We start from the raw sequence: 17503 nt of genomic DNA on the forward strand, positions 1-17503 counted from the left end.
AATAGGATGGACCCAAATGGGATCTATAGAGCTGGCCTCACCGTGTTTCAGCCCAGATCTCACGGTCCAGAATGGCTGTGGTGGTAATCGTGCCTGTAGTTGGGTCTATGTGGAACAATCCCCGGGCTGGCTGGGATGCAGCCAGACTATAGGAGATCTGTCCACTGGGACCTTGATCCAGGTCATCTGCCTCCACCTGGTGAGAAGAGAGGGCTGCTGCCACTAGCCTGGGCAGACAAATTTGACCAGCCCTTGTCCCCCATTTTCCTACCACATCTCATACCTGTAGCAGAGACCCCTCCAAGGGCCTGGACTCAGGCAGGAAGGCAACATAGTGGGGCTGCAGGAAGCGGGGAGCATTATCATTGGCATCTTGCAGGGTGAGTGTCAGCACGGAGAATGCAAAAGTGCCTCCACTTTCTGCCTGTAATACTAGTCGCAACCGTGGACTTGCCTCAAAGTCCAATCCCTCTGCGGAGCGAACTGTGATGACTCCTGGTGGAAATTAAAGTGCACTGATAGTGTCCTCTACTTCCCTTACTCAAGAGCAATCCTTTCCCTTCCAAAATATCCTCCAGTCCAAAGAGACTGTCCCCCTTACAGCCTGTCCCTTTACAAACCCCTACCCCTTACCAGTACTAGGCTGGATAGAGAATGTTCCTTTCTCGTTTCCACTGAGAATGCTGTAGGTGATTGGGCCACTGGAACCCCCAGCATGGGTGGCTTTGGGAGAGACAATAGGAGTGCCTGCACAGAGGATAGCATTAGTTGGACTGTGAGCACTAGTCCGAGGAAGTGTGGAACACCAGCCCATTCAGAAACCAAAGCTGAGATACGGTTGGGAACCCACCTGGGGGTGCATTCTCACGGAGCACAGCTTCGCTACTAGTCCGAGGAAAGCGGGGTCCACGTTCAGACTCCCCTTGCAGCCCAACAATGACCACGCCAGTAGCAGAGCGAGCTGGACGGCCCAGGTCAGTGGCCACAATGAAGAGAACACGATCCCGAGGGCCCAGGGCTGCAGGAGAGCGGGCCAAGCGAATTTCACCAGTGTAAGAGTCCACAGTGGTACCAGGTGGTGGCGTGCCTGCCAGACGGTAGAGGATTGATGCATTGGCACCAGCATCACGGTCTTCAGCTCGCAGAGTAGCCAGAGCCAGAGGTGGGGTACTGAGGCTGGGGCCTGGACGGGGCAGGCGCAGCCGCAAAGGACTGGTGGGGAAAGCAGGGGCATGATCATTGACATCTCGCACTGTGATGGTGACAGGCACTGTGGTGCTCAGAGGCCCAGCAGCCGCATTGTCCACTGCGCTCACAGAAAAGGCATAGCTGGGACACTGCTCTCTGTCCAGGGCTGTGGTCGTGCGCAGTTCCCCAGAGCTGGGTTCCAGCAGGAAGGCACCTGCAGCACCTGCACCCAGATAGTAGGTTACAAGACCATTGGCCCCAGCATCAGGGTCATGAGCCTTTAACTGCAGCAGCACGGTCCCTGCAGGTGCATCTTCAGATACCTCCACAGCGTAGGCAGGCACAGGGAAAGCTGGGGCATGATCATTGGCATCCAGCACTGTCACTGTCACAAGCAGAGTGGCACTGAGAGCTGGCTGGCCTCCATCCCGGGCCTCTATTCGCAGCTGGAATGCTGACTCCACCTCGCGGTCTAAAGGCCTCATGGTGCCAAACTCTCCAGAGGCAGAATCAAGAACAAAGGCTCCAGATGGATCTCCATCTGTAGAGAAGGCATGCACACATAAACAAATATGCATATTTGTGGGAGTGGGTGACTTACTGGCAACAGCAAAAATCGTGTGTGTTCTTTGTGGCAGAGCAGGAGGGGGGGCATAAGAGAAGCAAAATGAAGGTAAAGATGGTAGAAGGACCGTTGGGAGTCCCTGGAGATCCTTTTAGAGTCTTTAAATAAGATTAAAGCTGTTTTTGTGGCAATACTAAACCATCACACGCCCTTTGCATCCTCATTATCTCACAAATGTTCTATCTAGCCTAACACATGTGATAACATAAGCACTTGGTTGATGGAATGTGTGATAATGTATATATGTGCCTACTATTCTAGGTATAGAAAGTATACAACATAAATAGGTATTTTCAGAGATTCACTCAATTTTTGCTGACTTACCTTTAATAATTTCTGATACTATTTTGCACCCTCATTATCATATAGTGATTACTAAACAATAATAAATAACTTTATTTTAAACAATAACATTTCTTTGTGCTTAGCAATAGGGAAATATGAACTGTTCATACGAAAAGAATATATTTTGTAATATGGCTTATTTTATAGTATTAGATTCTCATCTAATCTAATACAATATTGTATTCTTGCCTAATCTAATATTGTATTAACTAAAACAATATTGTGTTTCTAAAAACTATGTAGTATCATTGATATTATATTAAACAGTGATATCATAAAAAGAAAAGCTTCTATAGTGTTCTTAAAAATTAAGAATTTGGGGCCGGGCGGTGGCGCTAAAGGTAAGGTGCCTGCCTTGCCTGCGCTAGCCTAGGACGGACCACGGTTCGATCCCCCGGCGTCCCATATGGTCCCCCAAGCCAGGAGCGACTTCTGAGCGCATAGCCAGGAGTAACCCCTGAGCGTCAAATGGGTGTGGCCCAAAAACCAAAAAAAAAAAAAAAAAAAAAAAAAAGAAATAAGAATATTAAGAATTCTTGGGGCCAAACAGTTTGAGGACAACTTCTCTGATGTAGAAAGCCAAACGTGAAAGAAAAGGAAAGTAAATGGGAAGATAGAAATAAATATAGAGGGGGGGCTGGAGAGATAGCATGGAGGTAAGGCGTTTGCCTTTCATGCAGGAGGTCATCGGTTCGAATCCTGGCGTCCCATATGGTCCCCCGTGCCTGCCAGGAGCAATTTCTGAGCCTGGAGCCAGGAATAATCCCTGAGCACTGCCGGGTGTGACCCAAAAACCAAAAAAAAAAAAAAAAAAAAGAAATAAATATAGAGGGAAATAAAAAATGGGGGTGACACAGTTTACCTGAAACACTGATATATGCATAAAGAGAAACTATGAATAACACAAAGTTCAGGAAAGAGGAGCAGACATATTAACTGAGTTTGACACAGGCCAACAGGAAATAAGAAATAGGCAAATAAGTCTGGCTTAGTGGATCCAGGTGGGTTCTTACCCAGGATGTGGTACTGTAGCTGCCCATTTGCTCCTTCATCTGGGTCAGAGGCCCGCAGTTTGGTAAGAATTTGAGGGTCTTGGCCCTCAGGTACCTCTAGGGTGAGGTGGGTGCTCCCAAAGGCTGGGGCATGGTCATTCTCATCCTCCACTGCCACTCGTACTGTGACATGCGTCAACAATGGGGGTGAGCCCCTGTCCCGGGCATACACTGTAAAGAAATACAACCAATGACATTCAGTCTGTTCCATGTTCATGGAGAAAAGCACTGAATGCTTACAAATATTCCCCCACAATCCACAAACACACATGTACCCACATAAAGATTCAAAGAAGACAAGTGTTGTCTCTCCACATGTTTGGTGCACATGAGAGATACTGTGTATTAGTAGTAGTATAATGGGAAGAAGTGAAATGAGGTAGCATAGGATTGGGCAAGACTTCCAATGCTGCCATCTGCAGTCTGTCAGCTTGAACAAATCAACTGATCTTTCTGGTACTCAATATCAAGGCACTACACTGTGAAAACTACTAGCTACAGATCAATACAGCTGTGGCACTGTGCATTTGAGTTTGGGGGGATCTGGCAGTTCAGTTTGCACTTTGCCAACTCTTGACTTTCCAAATATATGACAGAAGATAACTGTAATAGGCGGAAGTTTTTGGAAGGTACCTTGAGGGTTCTGCCTTATAACGCTGGTTTTTACCAAACACCAGATTTGAGGAGTCCAGTTTACACCTGCATACCTGTCAAGTTGATCTCCTCCTGTTCCTCCCGATCCAGGGCCTGAAGAGTTGTGAGAACTCCAGTGTCTGGGTCCAGGGTAAAGCTTTCTCCAGAGATGCCCCCATAAGTCACATGCCCATTGGGCCCTGAGGTACATTGAGTGTAAAAGAGCTCTTTCTAGCCCCAGTCCAAATCTCTCCCCTCCCAAACATCCCCACCCACAAGGTCTTACCCAGGTCAGGGTCAGTGGCCTGCAGAGTGAGGAGAGAAGTACCAGGAGGGCTATTCTCACGCAAAAGGACGCTGTATTCCTGCTGCTGGAAAGTGGGGGCCTCGTCATTCACGTCGGCGATACTGATAGTCAGCAGCTGTGTGGCTGAGCGAGGCGGGGAGCCATGGTCGGAGGCCACCACCGTCAGCACATGCTCAGCCTTCTGTTCACGGTCCAGAGGTCGCACCACGGACAGCGCTCCTAGGCGAAGCAGAGAGGGGTCAGATCATACCAGAGAGATAGCACGGAGGTAGAGCGTTTGCCTTGCATGCTGGACGGTGATTCGAATCCTGGCATCCCATAGGGTCCCCCGAGCCTGCCAGGAGCGATTTCTGAAGTAGAGCCAGGAGTAACCCCTGAGCACTGCCGGGTGTAATCTCCCACCCCCCACCCCCCAAAAAAGAGGTCAGATTGGCAAGAAATAACCAAGAGTCCCTTTACATCCCACTCCCCCGGGGGGGGGGGGCAGCTTCTCACCAGTACTGGAGTGTAATCGAAAGTAGCCGTCGCCTCCAGCTGCCAGGCGATAGGACACGCGCGCAGCCTCCCCCAGGTCGGGGTCCCGGGCCACCACATGCAGCGCCGCGGGCCCAGGCAGCTGGTCCTCCGGGAGGCGCACGCGAGAGGGCGAGGCGAAGACGGGCGCGTTGTCATTCTCGTCCGTGACAAAGACGCGCGCAGACACGCGCGCCGTGCGGCGGCGGCTGGCGTTGGTGGGCCGGTCGGTGGCTTCTACGAGCAGCAGCAGAGCGGGAGTGGTCTCCCGGTCCAGGCCTCGCGGGGCGCTCAGGGCCCCGGTGCGTGCATCCAGGCGAAGGGCGGGCACGGGCGGCTCCTGGCGCAGCAGGCGGTAGCGCACGTCGCTGTTGGGGCCCGGGCCGTCGGCGTCCGAGGCTCGGAAAGTGTAGAGCGCAGCGCCGGGCTCTGGGTTCTCGGGCAGCGCCAGTGCCAGCGGGTCGCGGGCGAAGGTGGGCGCGTGTTCGTTTTCGTCTTGCACACGCACCTGCACGCGCAGCAGCCGTGCGCCCGCGCCTCCCGGCCCCTCGGCGCGAACCGTGAGAGCGCGCCACGGCGGGCCCGCCTCGAAGTCCAGGGGCCGCGCCAAGTACAAGCGGCCCGAGGCCGCGTCGAGCGCGAAGGTGCCTTCGGGGTCCGCGCCACCCACCAGCGTGTAGGTGAGGGTGCCCGCCGCCGCTGACTCCGGGGGTGCCACCGAGCCCAGCAGGGAGCCCGGTTGCAGCCCTTCGGCGGCGGTCACCGTCAGCACCACGGGCACCGGCGTCGCCGGGTCCGGCTCGGAAGGATCGTGCGGAGTCTCCGGAGACCGAATGGAGGGCAGCACCTGTTGTGAATAGGGTGGGAGCTCAGAATCGGGGAGAACCGTTGGCCCCTCCAGGTATTGAGACAAGTAATCAGGAGTCTGCCTAGAGGGCGCCAGAACCCCATAGATATGCTGCTTCTCAAGCCCATCCCAGGGTGGCCCATGTTAAGTGCACAGATTGGAGGCATGGGTCGGGGGAGGAAGGGCAAGGGCGGCCAAACCTGCACCAGCAGCTGGAGGCTGGAGCTCCGAGGAGGGGTGCCTTGATCGCGAGCGCTCAGCGTCAGCACGTAATGGGGCCGCTCTGCTCTGATCAGGGGCGCCGCTGTGAACAGCTCCCCAGAGTGAGAGTGCAGAGAGAAGAGCTCTGAGCCAGGTCCTGAGGGCAGACACAGGAAGGGTGAGGACTTGGGGTTCAGGAGCTGAGGCGGGCAGAACTTCATGGCAGCACCCTCTTCCTCCCTTCTCTCCACCCCATACCAGTTAGAGAATAGAGAATGGTCCCATTCTCCCCCTCATCCGGATCCTTGGCTTGGAGCGTTGTCACTAGGGTTCCTGGAGGTACCCGATCTGGCACCTGTTGGGGCGAGAACACAACTCCTATTCTTGCAACAACTTAGGATTGAAATTCCTTCACCATGTGCAAGTAGGGTCCCTCTTTTTCCAACTCTTGCTTCAAAAAGTGCACTTAGCTTCACTTACAGGTCTCTGGGAAGACACCCCACCACCACCACCACCATTTGCCACTCTGCAGAGCAAGGGCCTGATGCTTCCATACCTGGATCGGAAGACCACCGCCAGCAGCCCCTGAGGCCTGCACGAAGGTGGGGCTGTGGTCGTTGAGGTCTAGCACTGCAATGTGCACAGTGCCTGTGGTACTTCGGGAAGGGCTCCCCCCATCCTGCACTTGCACTAGGAGCTGGTAGCTGCTCTGCCGCTCACGATCGAGGCTTTGGAGCGTGGTCACCTCACCTAGGATTGTAGGACAGGGACTATGTGTGAGGTAGCTAGAGGTGTTGACCTGAGGCCTGCAGATTGGGTTTGGGAGCATGAGAGTAAATGTCAGGGTGAACAATTCTAGACTCAGTCCTGATCCTCAAAGATAAGACTTTGGTGGGGTCTGGTCTGGGTGATCAATGATCTGAGGATAAAACTATAGGGTCTCAGAACATAGGTCCCAGTGCTCACCAGTCTGAGGGTGGATGCGGAAGGCCTTGCTGTCTTCAGAGAGATGTCGCAGACTGTAGGTCAGTCGTCCATTGGGTCCTGGGTCTCGGTCAGTGGCAAATATTCGGCCCACACTGGTCCCTGGTGGCTGGTTCTCAGCCACAGTCAGGAAGGTGGGTTCCTCAGATAAGCGGGGACTGTGGTCATTCTGGTTGAGGATGCTGACCCTGACGGTGGCTGTCCCTGTCTGTTGCCCTAGCTCAACTTTAGACCCAGACACAGCCATTACCTTCAGAGTATACAGTTCCTGGTCCAGGGCTGCCCGTACCCACAGCCACCCACTTTGTGTTTCCAGGCTAAAGGGGCTACTTAGCCCATCTGCTGCAAGGTGGTAGATAACAGGGATCCCATCTGGTGCTCGAGCTTGTACTTGCAGGACCCGAGTCCCAGGGGTAGTGCCTGAAGGCAAATCTATGTGGTACGTAGGGCTGCTGAAGTGGGGAGCCAGTCCACGAGTCCCCATATCCTGTACCACCACCCTCAAGCGAAAATGGCTGGTGCGGGGTGGGGAGCCCCCATCTCTAGCCTCCACTTCCAATTCATAGGCTGGTCCGCCTGGGGGACCTAGAGGTCCCATAAGTCGTATTTGGCCTGTAGTTGGATCCACAGTGAAAGTCCCAACATCCCCTGCAAGCAGTGTAAAGGTGACTCGACTATTAACGCCTGAGTCAGGATCTAGAGCCCTAAGTGTGTAGATGAGGGTTCCTGGGGCAGTGCTGGGTGGCAGCAACACCGTGTCTTCGGGTGCTGGGAAGGCAGGGGAATTGTCATTTACATCATCCAGCAGCACACGTACACGGGCTACTGCAAAAGCTGGGGGTATGCCACTGCCTGCCCGCACCTCCAGCTCCAATACTGGTCCCAAAAGCTCCCGGTCTAGAGGGCGAAGTGTTTTTAATAGCCCTGAGACCCCATCTATGGAGAAGAGTCCTCGGGGATCCCCATCTGACAGAGCAAGAGTCACAGGCCCCAAGCGACCTATAGAGAAAGAGAGAGGGGTCAAGAAAAAGAGAGGTGTTACTGAGTTGGGGCCAAGCTTCTGTTCCCAATGAGTAATCAATGCTCAGGCCTGAGACTTTCAAGGTACTAGGGGTAAGCAATGTGGGAGGATGACTGGGTGGCAGCAGAATGATATCCACATGCCTGGGAAAGAGCAAAGGGCTAGTGTCATGTCCAGATGTTGGGAATGAAACCGAAGTGTTTCATATATGCATATCTGAAAGTGTTTGACACTTTAGGGTAGTGTTTCTTGAACTTTTTTCTATGGTGGCTTTCTTTCAACTTTGTTTCCTTTCTATAGCATTCTTGTCCTACCAGCTGGCCTCCTAGTCTCATGCCATGGCACCCCATTTATGTTAATTTTGTTGTGTCCCCCTTGGAATATCCTGAGGGTTCCAAATTGAGAAATGCTGTTGCCTAGTACTTGTATATAGAGCTAAAGCACCTTACTGAGGCCTTTGGATATGGCATCAAGTGGCGAAATGCTCAGCAATACCTGGTGGGTTGTGTGCCTGGACCTTGCCCACACTGGTGCCTGGTGCTGCATCCTCTAGCACAGAAAAGACGTACTGCAGCTGCTCAAATACAGGTGGTATGGGAGTTCCAGGCACAATACTGATGTTGACTCTGGCTCTGGGCTCTGCCTGCAGACCACCACCATCCTGAGCCCCAATCTCCAGCTGTACCACAGAATTGGCTCGTCTGGCTAAAGGCCAGGCTACTGTCAGCAGCCCTGGGAAGAAGCACAAAAGCAAAGATGTCTCAGGAAGCATAATAGAGCTGAAAGGGCTCTGGGAAAAGGAGTACATCATTTATATGGATAGGGAAAGAGTCTGAGGGTAAGCCCCAGGAAAGGAAGATTCCTTACCTGAGTGTTCATCCAAGGCAAAGAGAGGGGGACTATTGCCAGCCAGGATGTGGTAGGAGAGTTGCCCATGGAGCCCCTGATCAGGGTCACGGGCACGGACCTTCAGCACAGCTGTGCCAGGTGTGCTCTGGACACTCAGACTGGCTGCATACTCTCTTGGATAAAACTGAGGTGGGTTGTCATTTTCGTCTGACACAAACACCTTCACATACACAATGGACTTGAGGCCTCCCTATTAAGAGATGCAACCATTAGTCAGGTGAGTTTTACCTAGTCATAGTGAGTTCTCTACCCCCGAACCCCAGCCTGGCCAGGGTCTGTGCACTCACTCCATCCACAGCAGTCACTGTGAAGTCGAAACTTGAAGGCCCATGGTCTCGATCCAGAGTTCGGGTTGTACACACATCACCGGTGAGAGCATCAATGCGGAATGGGGGAGACCCTGAGGCTCCGAGTCCAGCACCCAAGGAGTAGGATAGGACGCCAAATGTGCCACTGTCTGCATCTGTGGCTGTCACCTGGAGGAAAGCTTGGTTCAGTGATGCTTCACACTCTTGACCAAAAAAAGCCAAAGCTAAGAGGCGATGAAAAGGAGCAGCCCTGGGTCAGCTGCTCTGATGATCTCTGGACTGTAGCACATAGTAGGGACTAATAGGGCATGTACCAGAACCCCATTACAGCCTACACCTCACCATCCATGCTAACATTTTTGTTAGTTGCTCAATATATAAGTTCATTTTAAGCCTTTCTGTTTAATACATCTTACTTAATATAAGTGGTTAATTCACAATGAAATCATAGCACTATAATGTGCCTATAATGAAGCTTATCTAATATACACATGTATTTCTCCATATGGCCCACCATAGACTTGCTCTGCTTAATTAAGAATACCAGAGAGCTCTTTGACATGGTGAATTATTTTATTATTGCTTTTTTGGGGGGCCACTCACTCCTGGCTGTGTTCAAGGGCCATATCCGGCAGTGCTGGGGATCACATATGGTACTAGAATTTGAGCCAGGCCCTAGAAAAGGGCCTCTCAGCTCCAGCTCCAGCTGCAGTGCTAGGCAAGCTTCTTAACCTTTATACTATATTTGACTGCCTTGGAAGCCATTTTAAGTAATAATGTAACCAAGAAAAAGAACAGTGTGGAAAACATGGCACTAAATAGACTACAAGAAAACAAAACAAAACAAAACAAAACTATAGCTCACAGTATAGACAGTTTGAATGCAAATTGTGCAAACTCAGAACGGACTGGTATCATTGGTTAGCTTAATTTTTCATCACCCATCACATCTCTGGGAGTACCACACAAGTTATATGAGGATGTTGAAGTTTTAAGTAAATTTCAGAGCTGGTGAGTTCATAAATATAGAATCTTTCCAAATAAGGATAACTGTATTTACAAAGAAAGAGTGCTAGGGGCTATGACTGAATTTTAGATGGTTCACAAGGAGTTAAAATGATCTAAGGGATCCACCTAAGGGACGGATCTACAAGACATAAGGTAAGGTACTTGACTTGTATAAGACTGACCCAATCCCTGGCACCGCATATGGTTTCCTGAGTCCCAAGAGGACATGAGCAGAGTCAGGAGCATCATCAGGTGTGACTACAAACCAAGAAAAAAGAAAGAAAGAAAAGGAAGGAAGGAAGGAAGGAAGGAAGGAAGGAAGGAAGGAAGGAAGGAAGGAAGGAAGGAAGGAAGGAGAAAGAAGAAAGAAAGAGAAAGAAATAAAGGAAGAAAGAGAGAGAAAGAAAGAAAAAGAAGAAAGAAGAAAGAAAAAAAGAAAGAAAGGAAGGAAGGAAGGAAGGAAGGAAGGAAGAAAGAAAGAAAGAAAGAAAGAAAGAAAGAAAGAAAGAAAGAAAGAAAGAAAGAAAGAAAGAAAGAAAGAAAGAAAGAAAGAAAGAAAGAAAGAAAAGAAAAATATATCACCAAGTCTTATAATAATAATAATACTAAGTAGAGAACTTGCTAACAGAATTATAGAATGAACTTACATGTCTTCTCTTGACTGAGTCACTCAAGTAGGGTCTGACTGGTAATAAGATCTGATCACCTGACTCATTGGGATCTGCTCTGTTGATTTATGGATGTGTGGGTTATGAGCCTTTAACTTCCCTTCACCTCTCAAGTCAACCTCACCAGAAAAAAGGGAGAACTGTAAGTTTATAGTACAGTATTAAAGTCATTAAATCATTTGGACTCCCTCTCCAACTCCCCCCTCTAAAAAGGAGGAAAAGGCTTTCCTGGTTAATTCTTGGCTCTCTTCCAGATTGCTCAGGAAAAGCTGAGTGGCAGGACACCCCTCAGAAGTTTCTGAATGTTTTTGAGCCAGATCAGTAGGAGGCGCCATCTGGAGAGATCCTCTGCCTCATATGGCCAGGCACACAGTAGGTCCTCTATATCTATTTAATCCTTGAGTAAATGGACATTCTGAGTCTCCTGCCTTGCACAGAAATTTCTTTCACACTATGTTTTATACACAGAGTGCATAATGGGCTCTCAATGGCTAGTTAGCTGGTACCCACTACTGCAGCCCGTGACAAAGTACTCTTTGTGCACAGAGACTTCAAGGTCATGATACACTGTAAAAGGAAGCTGGAGAGTTTCCCCTTTCCAAGCCAGAAAATGTTGCTCGGAGAGAAGGCTGGCCAAAGACTTCTGATTGTTGCCCAGGCCCTTGACAGAGTGATTTGTACCACTGTTTACCCTCCCAAGAGACACTCAGACCCCTCCCAGATGAACCCTGGAAACGGTTCCTGCTGCAACTCTTTACTATGGCTATGGGCCCAGATATCCCAGGAGACAAACTTCCCCCTGCATCAATCTGGGCGGGCTGCAGCACAGCTGTGGCACCGTCTCCAGAAGCTGTTAAAGACCTTTGCCCTCTGACTTGCTGCAGGAAGAGGGCAATAAATAGTGGTCAGGGGAAGTTGTCAGTAAGTGACCCCAAAAGGCGCAGAGATCATTGACTGGAAATGGCCAAGGAGTGGTGAATTTCCTGACCTGTGCAGCCCCAGCTCAAAGATTCCAGCAGGCTCTCTCCCTAACTTCACAGCTCAAATTCCACTCCTACTCTGCCCCAAAGCTGACATTAGCCACACTTCTCACTTCTGTTTCCTCACACTCATCAGGTGCACTATTTAAGAGAAAATAAAGACCTTATCTGTGAACTCTTTAAATTCCTACCAGACCACAAACCTACCACATCCGCCCTTTCCAGATCACTTCCCAGGTGTCTCCCAGCTTCTCCTCCCACTGCTTACACCACCTACGCCCCTTCTTACCCACTATACTTCTGTGAATCTCTTCTTGGCCTCTGCTCACTCTCCATACTCTCTCAGGGCCTTCTCTTCCACTTCCGTGGTTTTGACCATCATCTATACCTTGACCTGGGCTACCTCCTCTGAGCTCCAGACATGTACATCCAGATGCCAGATCAGTATCTCCATTTGGATATCCCACAGGAAGTTGTCAGGAACCTTAAATCCAACCTGTCCAAAGCTAAGCTCATGGTCATTCCAAACCCCTCTCTAATGACTCTTCCATTCATGCACTTACTCAAGCCAGAAATTCGTTCTTCCCTTTTCCTTTCTCAGCATATCAATCAACCAGAGAATAAGTAAGCCCTGTTATCCCTTCTACTTATCTAGTCCTCTGTATTACCATTATAACTTTTCTAACAGGCTAAAATGATCTCTCTTCTGAACTATTATAATCCTCCATTGGCCACCTCCTATTCATCTTTTATACCAAGGTTTCTCAACCACTGCACAGCTAACATTTTAGGACATGTAATTTCTCGTTGTGGTGCTTCCATATACATTACTTATTTGTTTGTTTTTGGGTCACACCTAGTAGTCTGGATGTTTACTCACTAGATACCATAGCATCTCACACTTGCAGCAACCAAGTATCTTTAGATATTTCCCAAATATCCTTTCTAGGGGACAAAAATCATCTCTATGTGTGAATCATTTTTCTAGCTAACTCCTAAAAGCATCTATTTTAACTTGTTTGTTTTTGATTACTTTGTTTGATTTGTGGCTATAGCTCAACATTTAATCCTGGCTCTGAGTTCAGGGATCCCCTGGGCTCAGCGGTCCATATGGGGTGCTGGGGATCAAAATAGGTCATCTGTGTGCAAGGCAAGCACCCTAAACTCTCTATTAATGCTCCACCCCCTAAAAGCATCTCTCAAGAAAACAAATATGTTCATATTATCCCAGTACTCAAAAAAACTTCAATTTTCTTTATAGAAAAAGGCTCAAGTCCTTACCTCATCTTTCACACACCACCTTATTATTTTGGGAGGAGGCCCATATCTAACACTGCTCAGGACTTACTCTAGGCTCTGTGCTGAAGTAACACTCTTGAGGGGCTGAAGGAATCATACATGGTGCCAGGGATTGAACCCAGGTCATCTGTATAAGGCAAGAGCCTAAACCTCTTCTACTATCATAGTTCCAGCTACATTTTGGGAAAACTTGTTTTGTACCTCTCTACACCTCAAATATAGCCAGATGCACTACAGAAAACTTTTTACTGCAGTCAAATTATTTAGCCCTCCAGTTTATAAACCCCATGAAGCAGGGAAGTGATCCATTCATTACTGTATTCTACATCACTCTAGAGCCGCAATGGTGAACCTATGGCACGCGTGGCATGTGAAGGCCTTGCAGTGAGTACGCGGGAAGGTCCGCAATTAAGATATGCGGCGCATGCTGAATAGTTTTTAGATACTACAATCTTAATCGACGTGCTGGCACTTTTGAGGAAATTATTTGTGTGCGGCAGTTTGGGCACGCGGGCTCAAAAGGGTTAGCCATCACTGCTAGAGTGACTAGTACTGGCAGATATGTAATAAATGTAAATATTAAGATTTTAAAAACAGGGCCTGGAGAGATAGCACAGTGGTGTTTTCCTTGCAAGCAGCCAATCCAGGACCAAAGGTGGTTGTTTCGAATCCCGGTGTCCCATATGGTCCCCCGTGCCTGCCAGGAGCTAAGCTATTTCTGAGCAGACAGCCAGGAGTAACCCCTGAGCACCTCCAGGTGTGGCCCAAAATCCAAAAATAAAAAAATAAAAAAAAATTTAAAAAATAATTATAAATATTTAATGGTCATTTGAACCCCATTTCTTCTGGTTACTAATGGTTTAAAAACAAACAAGCAAACAAAATAAGCCTTCAGGAAATCACCTAGAGCACTGCCCTCTAACCGCAGGCATTTTTGAGGAGGGAAGAAGCCAGAAACTGTTGGTCCAGGGCCAAGAGGGAGACTAAATACATGAAGAGCCAATGTGAACTATACAGGAGACAGATATATACCTACCTAATGTGGCTATGAGAAAGAGAACAGCTAGGCTCAGACATTGTCCTGAAGTCTATGTCACAGGCAGCCCCTAAAATGATGCTTGGGAATATGGAGGATTTATGAGACTTAAAGACTTGAAGCATTAAACTTCTATAAGGAGTTAGTGACTCAGTCTCCTCTCCTGCTTCCCGATGCAGTTAAAACAATCTTTCTAAAAGATATCAGATTTGCTGAGAGCTCCTAATTGACTCCTTATGGCTTTTAAGATAAACTCAGCAGTGGAATTCTTTTTGTTTGTTTGTTTGTTTTGGGGCCACACCTGGCAGTGCTCAGGGGTTACTCCTGGCTATCTGCTCAGAAAGCTCCTGGCAGGCACGGGGGACCATATGGGAAGTGGGGATTCGAACCAATCACCTTAGGTCCTAGATCAGCTGCTTGCAAGGCAAACGCTGCTGTGCTATCTCTCCAGCCCCCTCTTTTTTTGTTTTGTTTTTTTTTGTTTTTGTTTGGGGGCACACCCAGAGATGCTCAGAGATTACTCTTGGGTCTGTACTCAGAAATTATTCCTGTAGGCTCAGGGGACCATGTGGGATGCCAGGAATTGTACCCAGATTGGCTGCTTGCTACCCACTGTGTTATTGCTCCAGCCCCAAGATAAAATCAAGGCTTGTAATCTGGTCCCTGTCTATTATCTTGTCTGTTCTGTACCCAATTTTCTGGTGAGTACTGTTGAGGCCAACCTGAGAAATATAGTCATCTAAATATAAAATGGTTTTCTTCAGCAATTTCTGTAGGCTAGAATGCCTGTCTTGATACCTTTTCATTGTCCAGGCGGCAAAAATTCCATTGTTTCTTCAAAGGCTCTTTCTCTGGACTTCCACAGCATTTTCTGCATCACATCTACTGATGTGTCTTCCTGTATGTCCTAGAACCTTCACAGAAACTCGATTTTTCTTTCTTCATCCCCAGGACCCAGCTCAGTGCTGGGCTTATGATAAACTTTTAAATGCACCACTTATTTGTCAATCTAATCCATTCTTCATCCTCAAAGCAATTTAGTGTTTTTGGTTTTTCTTTTGTTTTGTTTTGTTTTTTGTCTTTTTGGGTCACACCCAGCAGTGCTCAGGGGCTACTCCTGGCTCCACGCTCAGAAATCGCTCCTGGCAGGCTCGGGGGGACCATATAGGATGCCAGGATTCGAACCATCTTTCCACATGCAAAGCAACCACCTTAGCTCCATGCTATCTCTCCAGCCCCCAAGTGTTTTTGTTTTTTAATTTATTTTTATTTTGCTGTTGTTTATTAATTTTAAATATTTTTTTAAATCAATCTGTAGTGAGGAAGGGAGGAGGTGTATAGAGGACTTTTGGGGCAGTGAAATAATACATATATATATATATATATATATATATATATATATAATACTACAATGTATGTCATTAGTCCATTACACATAAACATTGTGTAACTCATTATACAGTTGTTCAACCTCACAGACTGTACAAAACCAGGAGTGAGCTCTAAATAAACTGTGAATTCGGGGTGATAACTGTGTCAATGTAAACAAAGAACTTTGATGGGGGATGTTGAAAATGAGAGTCTGTGATTGGGGACAGAGGATATATGAGATGTCTCTGTAACTTCCACTCAATTTTGCTTTGAATTTAAAACTGCTCTACAAATGTAAAATCTCTAACGAAATAAAATCAAAACCATCTGAATATACCTTCCCCTATCCACACTCTACCCCACACTTTTCCAACACTGATCCAAGTAAAATTCTATCTTTGAAGTCCAATGTAAAACCATCTTTGCAAGCTATCTTCATACTGCCTCTCTAGTTTCAGGCTTCCTCCATTTTCTCCAGGTTAACATGCAGAAAAGTTATGGCCTGAACCTGCTTAGGGCTCCCACCTCTTTGTTTTTGAGGCCTTCATACTTTGGGCAGTGGAATCTCATTGACTATTTTTTGAGGGTGGGGGCACACCCAGCAGTGCTCAGAAGTTACTCTTGGATCTGTGCTCAGAAAGCTCTCCTGGAAGAGAATCTGGAAGCAGCCCAGTGCTGACAACAGATGAGTAGCTAAAGAAACAGCGGTACATCTACACAAAGGAATACTATGTAGCTGTTAGGAAAAATGAGGTAATGAAATTTGCTTATACATGGATGGATATGGGGATTATTATGCTGAATAAAATGAGTCAGAAGGAGAGGGATAGACAGAACAATCTTACTCATCTGAGGGATATGAGGAAAATAAAAGACAGTGTTGGGATGTTACCCTGAGACAATAGAGACAAGGATTAGGAGGACCAGTTGATGGTAGGAAGGAAGCTTGCCACAAAGAGAAGAGAGAGCTGTTAGAGTAGAAAAAGGTCTACTATGAAAGGGACATGCATGACACCCCTTCATAAACAGTAATGAAAACCACAGTATCAAAAAAGAAAAGAAAAAGCAAGGCAGGAGGGAGAGGGGAGGGAGGGTAAGAGGAAGGGAGAGAGAGAAAGAGAGGGAGAGAGAGAGAAAGAATAAAGTAAAATGCCTGACCCAGAAGCAGGTGGGGGAGGAGGGGAGAGAGGGTATCAGTATCAGGGAGGGTGAGAGGAAGATGGTTGATACTGGTGACGGGAAATGCACACTAGTGAAGGTATGTCCTATGACTGTAACTTAGCCACGAACAACTTAATCTGTTAAAAAAAAAAAGTAGTATGGACAACCTTGTAACCATGGTTGTTTAAATAAAAATAGTTAAGTTGAATTAAGAGAAAAGGAAAAAATATCACTCCTGGCAAACTCAGGGGATGTTGGAGATCAAACCTGGGTTGGCCACAGCAAGGTAAATGCCCTCCCGTCTGTGCTACGGCTCCGACTTCTCACTGGCCATTTTTGTTGTAGTTATTTTTGTTTTGGGAACACCGCTGATGATGCTCAGGGGTTATTCCTGGCTCTGCTCTCAGAGATTATTCCTGGCGGTGCTTGGGGAACCATGGGTTGCCAGAGATCAAACTCAGGTCAGATATGCCCAACACAAATGCCCTACTTGCTGTACAATCACTCTGGTCCCATACCAGACATTTCTTATCTCTTATTCTATGTTGCAACCCAAGTGTCCCATAAAGATTCAGGTCCTAGGACAAGATGAGGTTTCTTCCAATAAAACCCAGCCCCAGAACTTTGAAAATGCTGGTGTCTCCTTTGAAGAACAGGAACCTCCTGGGTTACATGTAGTATCTCTACATGCATGCTACTTTACAGACTCATTTTTGGACACCACAGCTATTCTATTCCTCAACTGCCAAAATTAACTAAGCTCTTCCTTCCTTCTCTTTTCTTTCTTTCCTCCCTTTTCTCTGTTTTCTTTCTTTCTTTTGGAGAAGCATGTATCCAAGAGAAAACAAAAGCTTCTTCATGAAGAAGGGGAGAAAAAGCTTCTTCAAAGTGTAATAAGCAAAGAAACATCAAGATTAGCAAGAGAGGGCCGAAGAGATAGCACAGCGGTGGGACATTTGTCTTGCATGCAGAAGGGCAGTGGTTTGAATCCCAGCATCCCATATCTTTACCTGAGCCTGCCGGGTGGGTGTGTGTGTGTGTGTGTGT

General features: G+C 47.9%; 1 protein-coding gene across 1 annotated transcript in view; it reads right to left on the reverse strand.

Moving 5' to 3' along the window:
- The window catches only part of DCHS1 (dachsous cadherin-related 1), a 40940-nt gene that overhangs the window by 4435 nt on the left and 19002 nt on the right, over positions 1–17503 (reverse strand). Inside the window, exons 3-17 of the mRNA XM_049780495.1 lie at positions 8913–9101; positions 8584–8815; positions 8212–8448; positions 6678–7694; positions 6268–6461; positions 5970–6066; positions 5711–5868; positions 4646–5510; positions 4130–4369; positions 3918–4043; positions 3172–3381; positions 851–1729; positions 634–747; positions 284–495; positions 42–196 (exon numbers count right to left, since the gene is read on the reverse strand). Coding sequence (XP_049636452.1) covers positions 42–196; positions 284–495; positions 634–747; positions 851–1729; positions 3172–3381; positions 3918–4043; positions 4130–4369; positions 4646–5510; positions 5711–5868; positions 5970–6066; positions 6268–6461; positions 6678–7694; positions 8212–8448; positions 8584–8815; positions 8913–9101 — 4925 coding nt within the window. The remainder of the gene's footprint in view (positions 1–41; positions 197–283; positions 496–633; positions 748–850; positions 1730–3171; positions 3382–3917; positions 4044–4129; positions 4370–4645; positions 5511–5710; positions 5869–5969; positions 6067–6267; positions 6462–6677; positions 7695–8211; positions 8449–8583; positions 8816–8912; positions 9102–17503) is intronic.

Source organism: Suncus etruscus, chromosome 9, assembly GCF_024139225.1.
Source record: "Suncus etruscus isolate mSunEtr1 chromosome 9, mSunEtr1.pri.cur, whole genome shotgun sequence".
NCBI classification, from domain to species: domain Eukaryota; kingdom Metazoa; phylum Chordata; class Mammalia; order Eulipotyphla; family Soricidae; genus Suncus; species Suncus etruscus.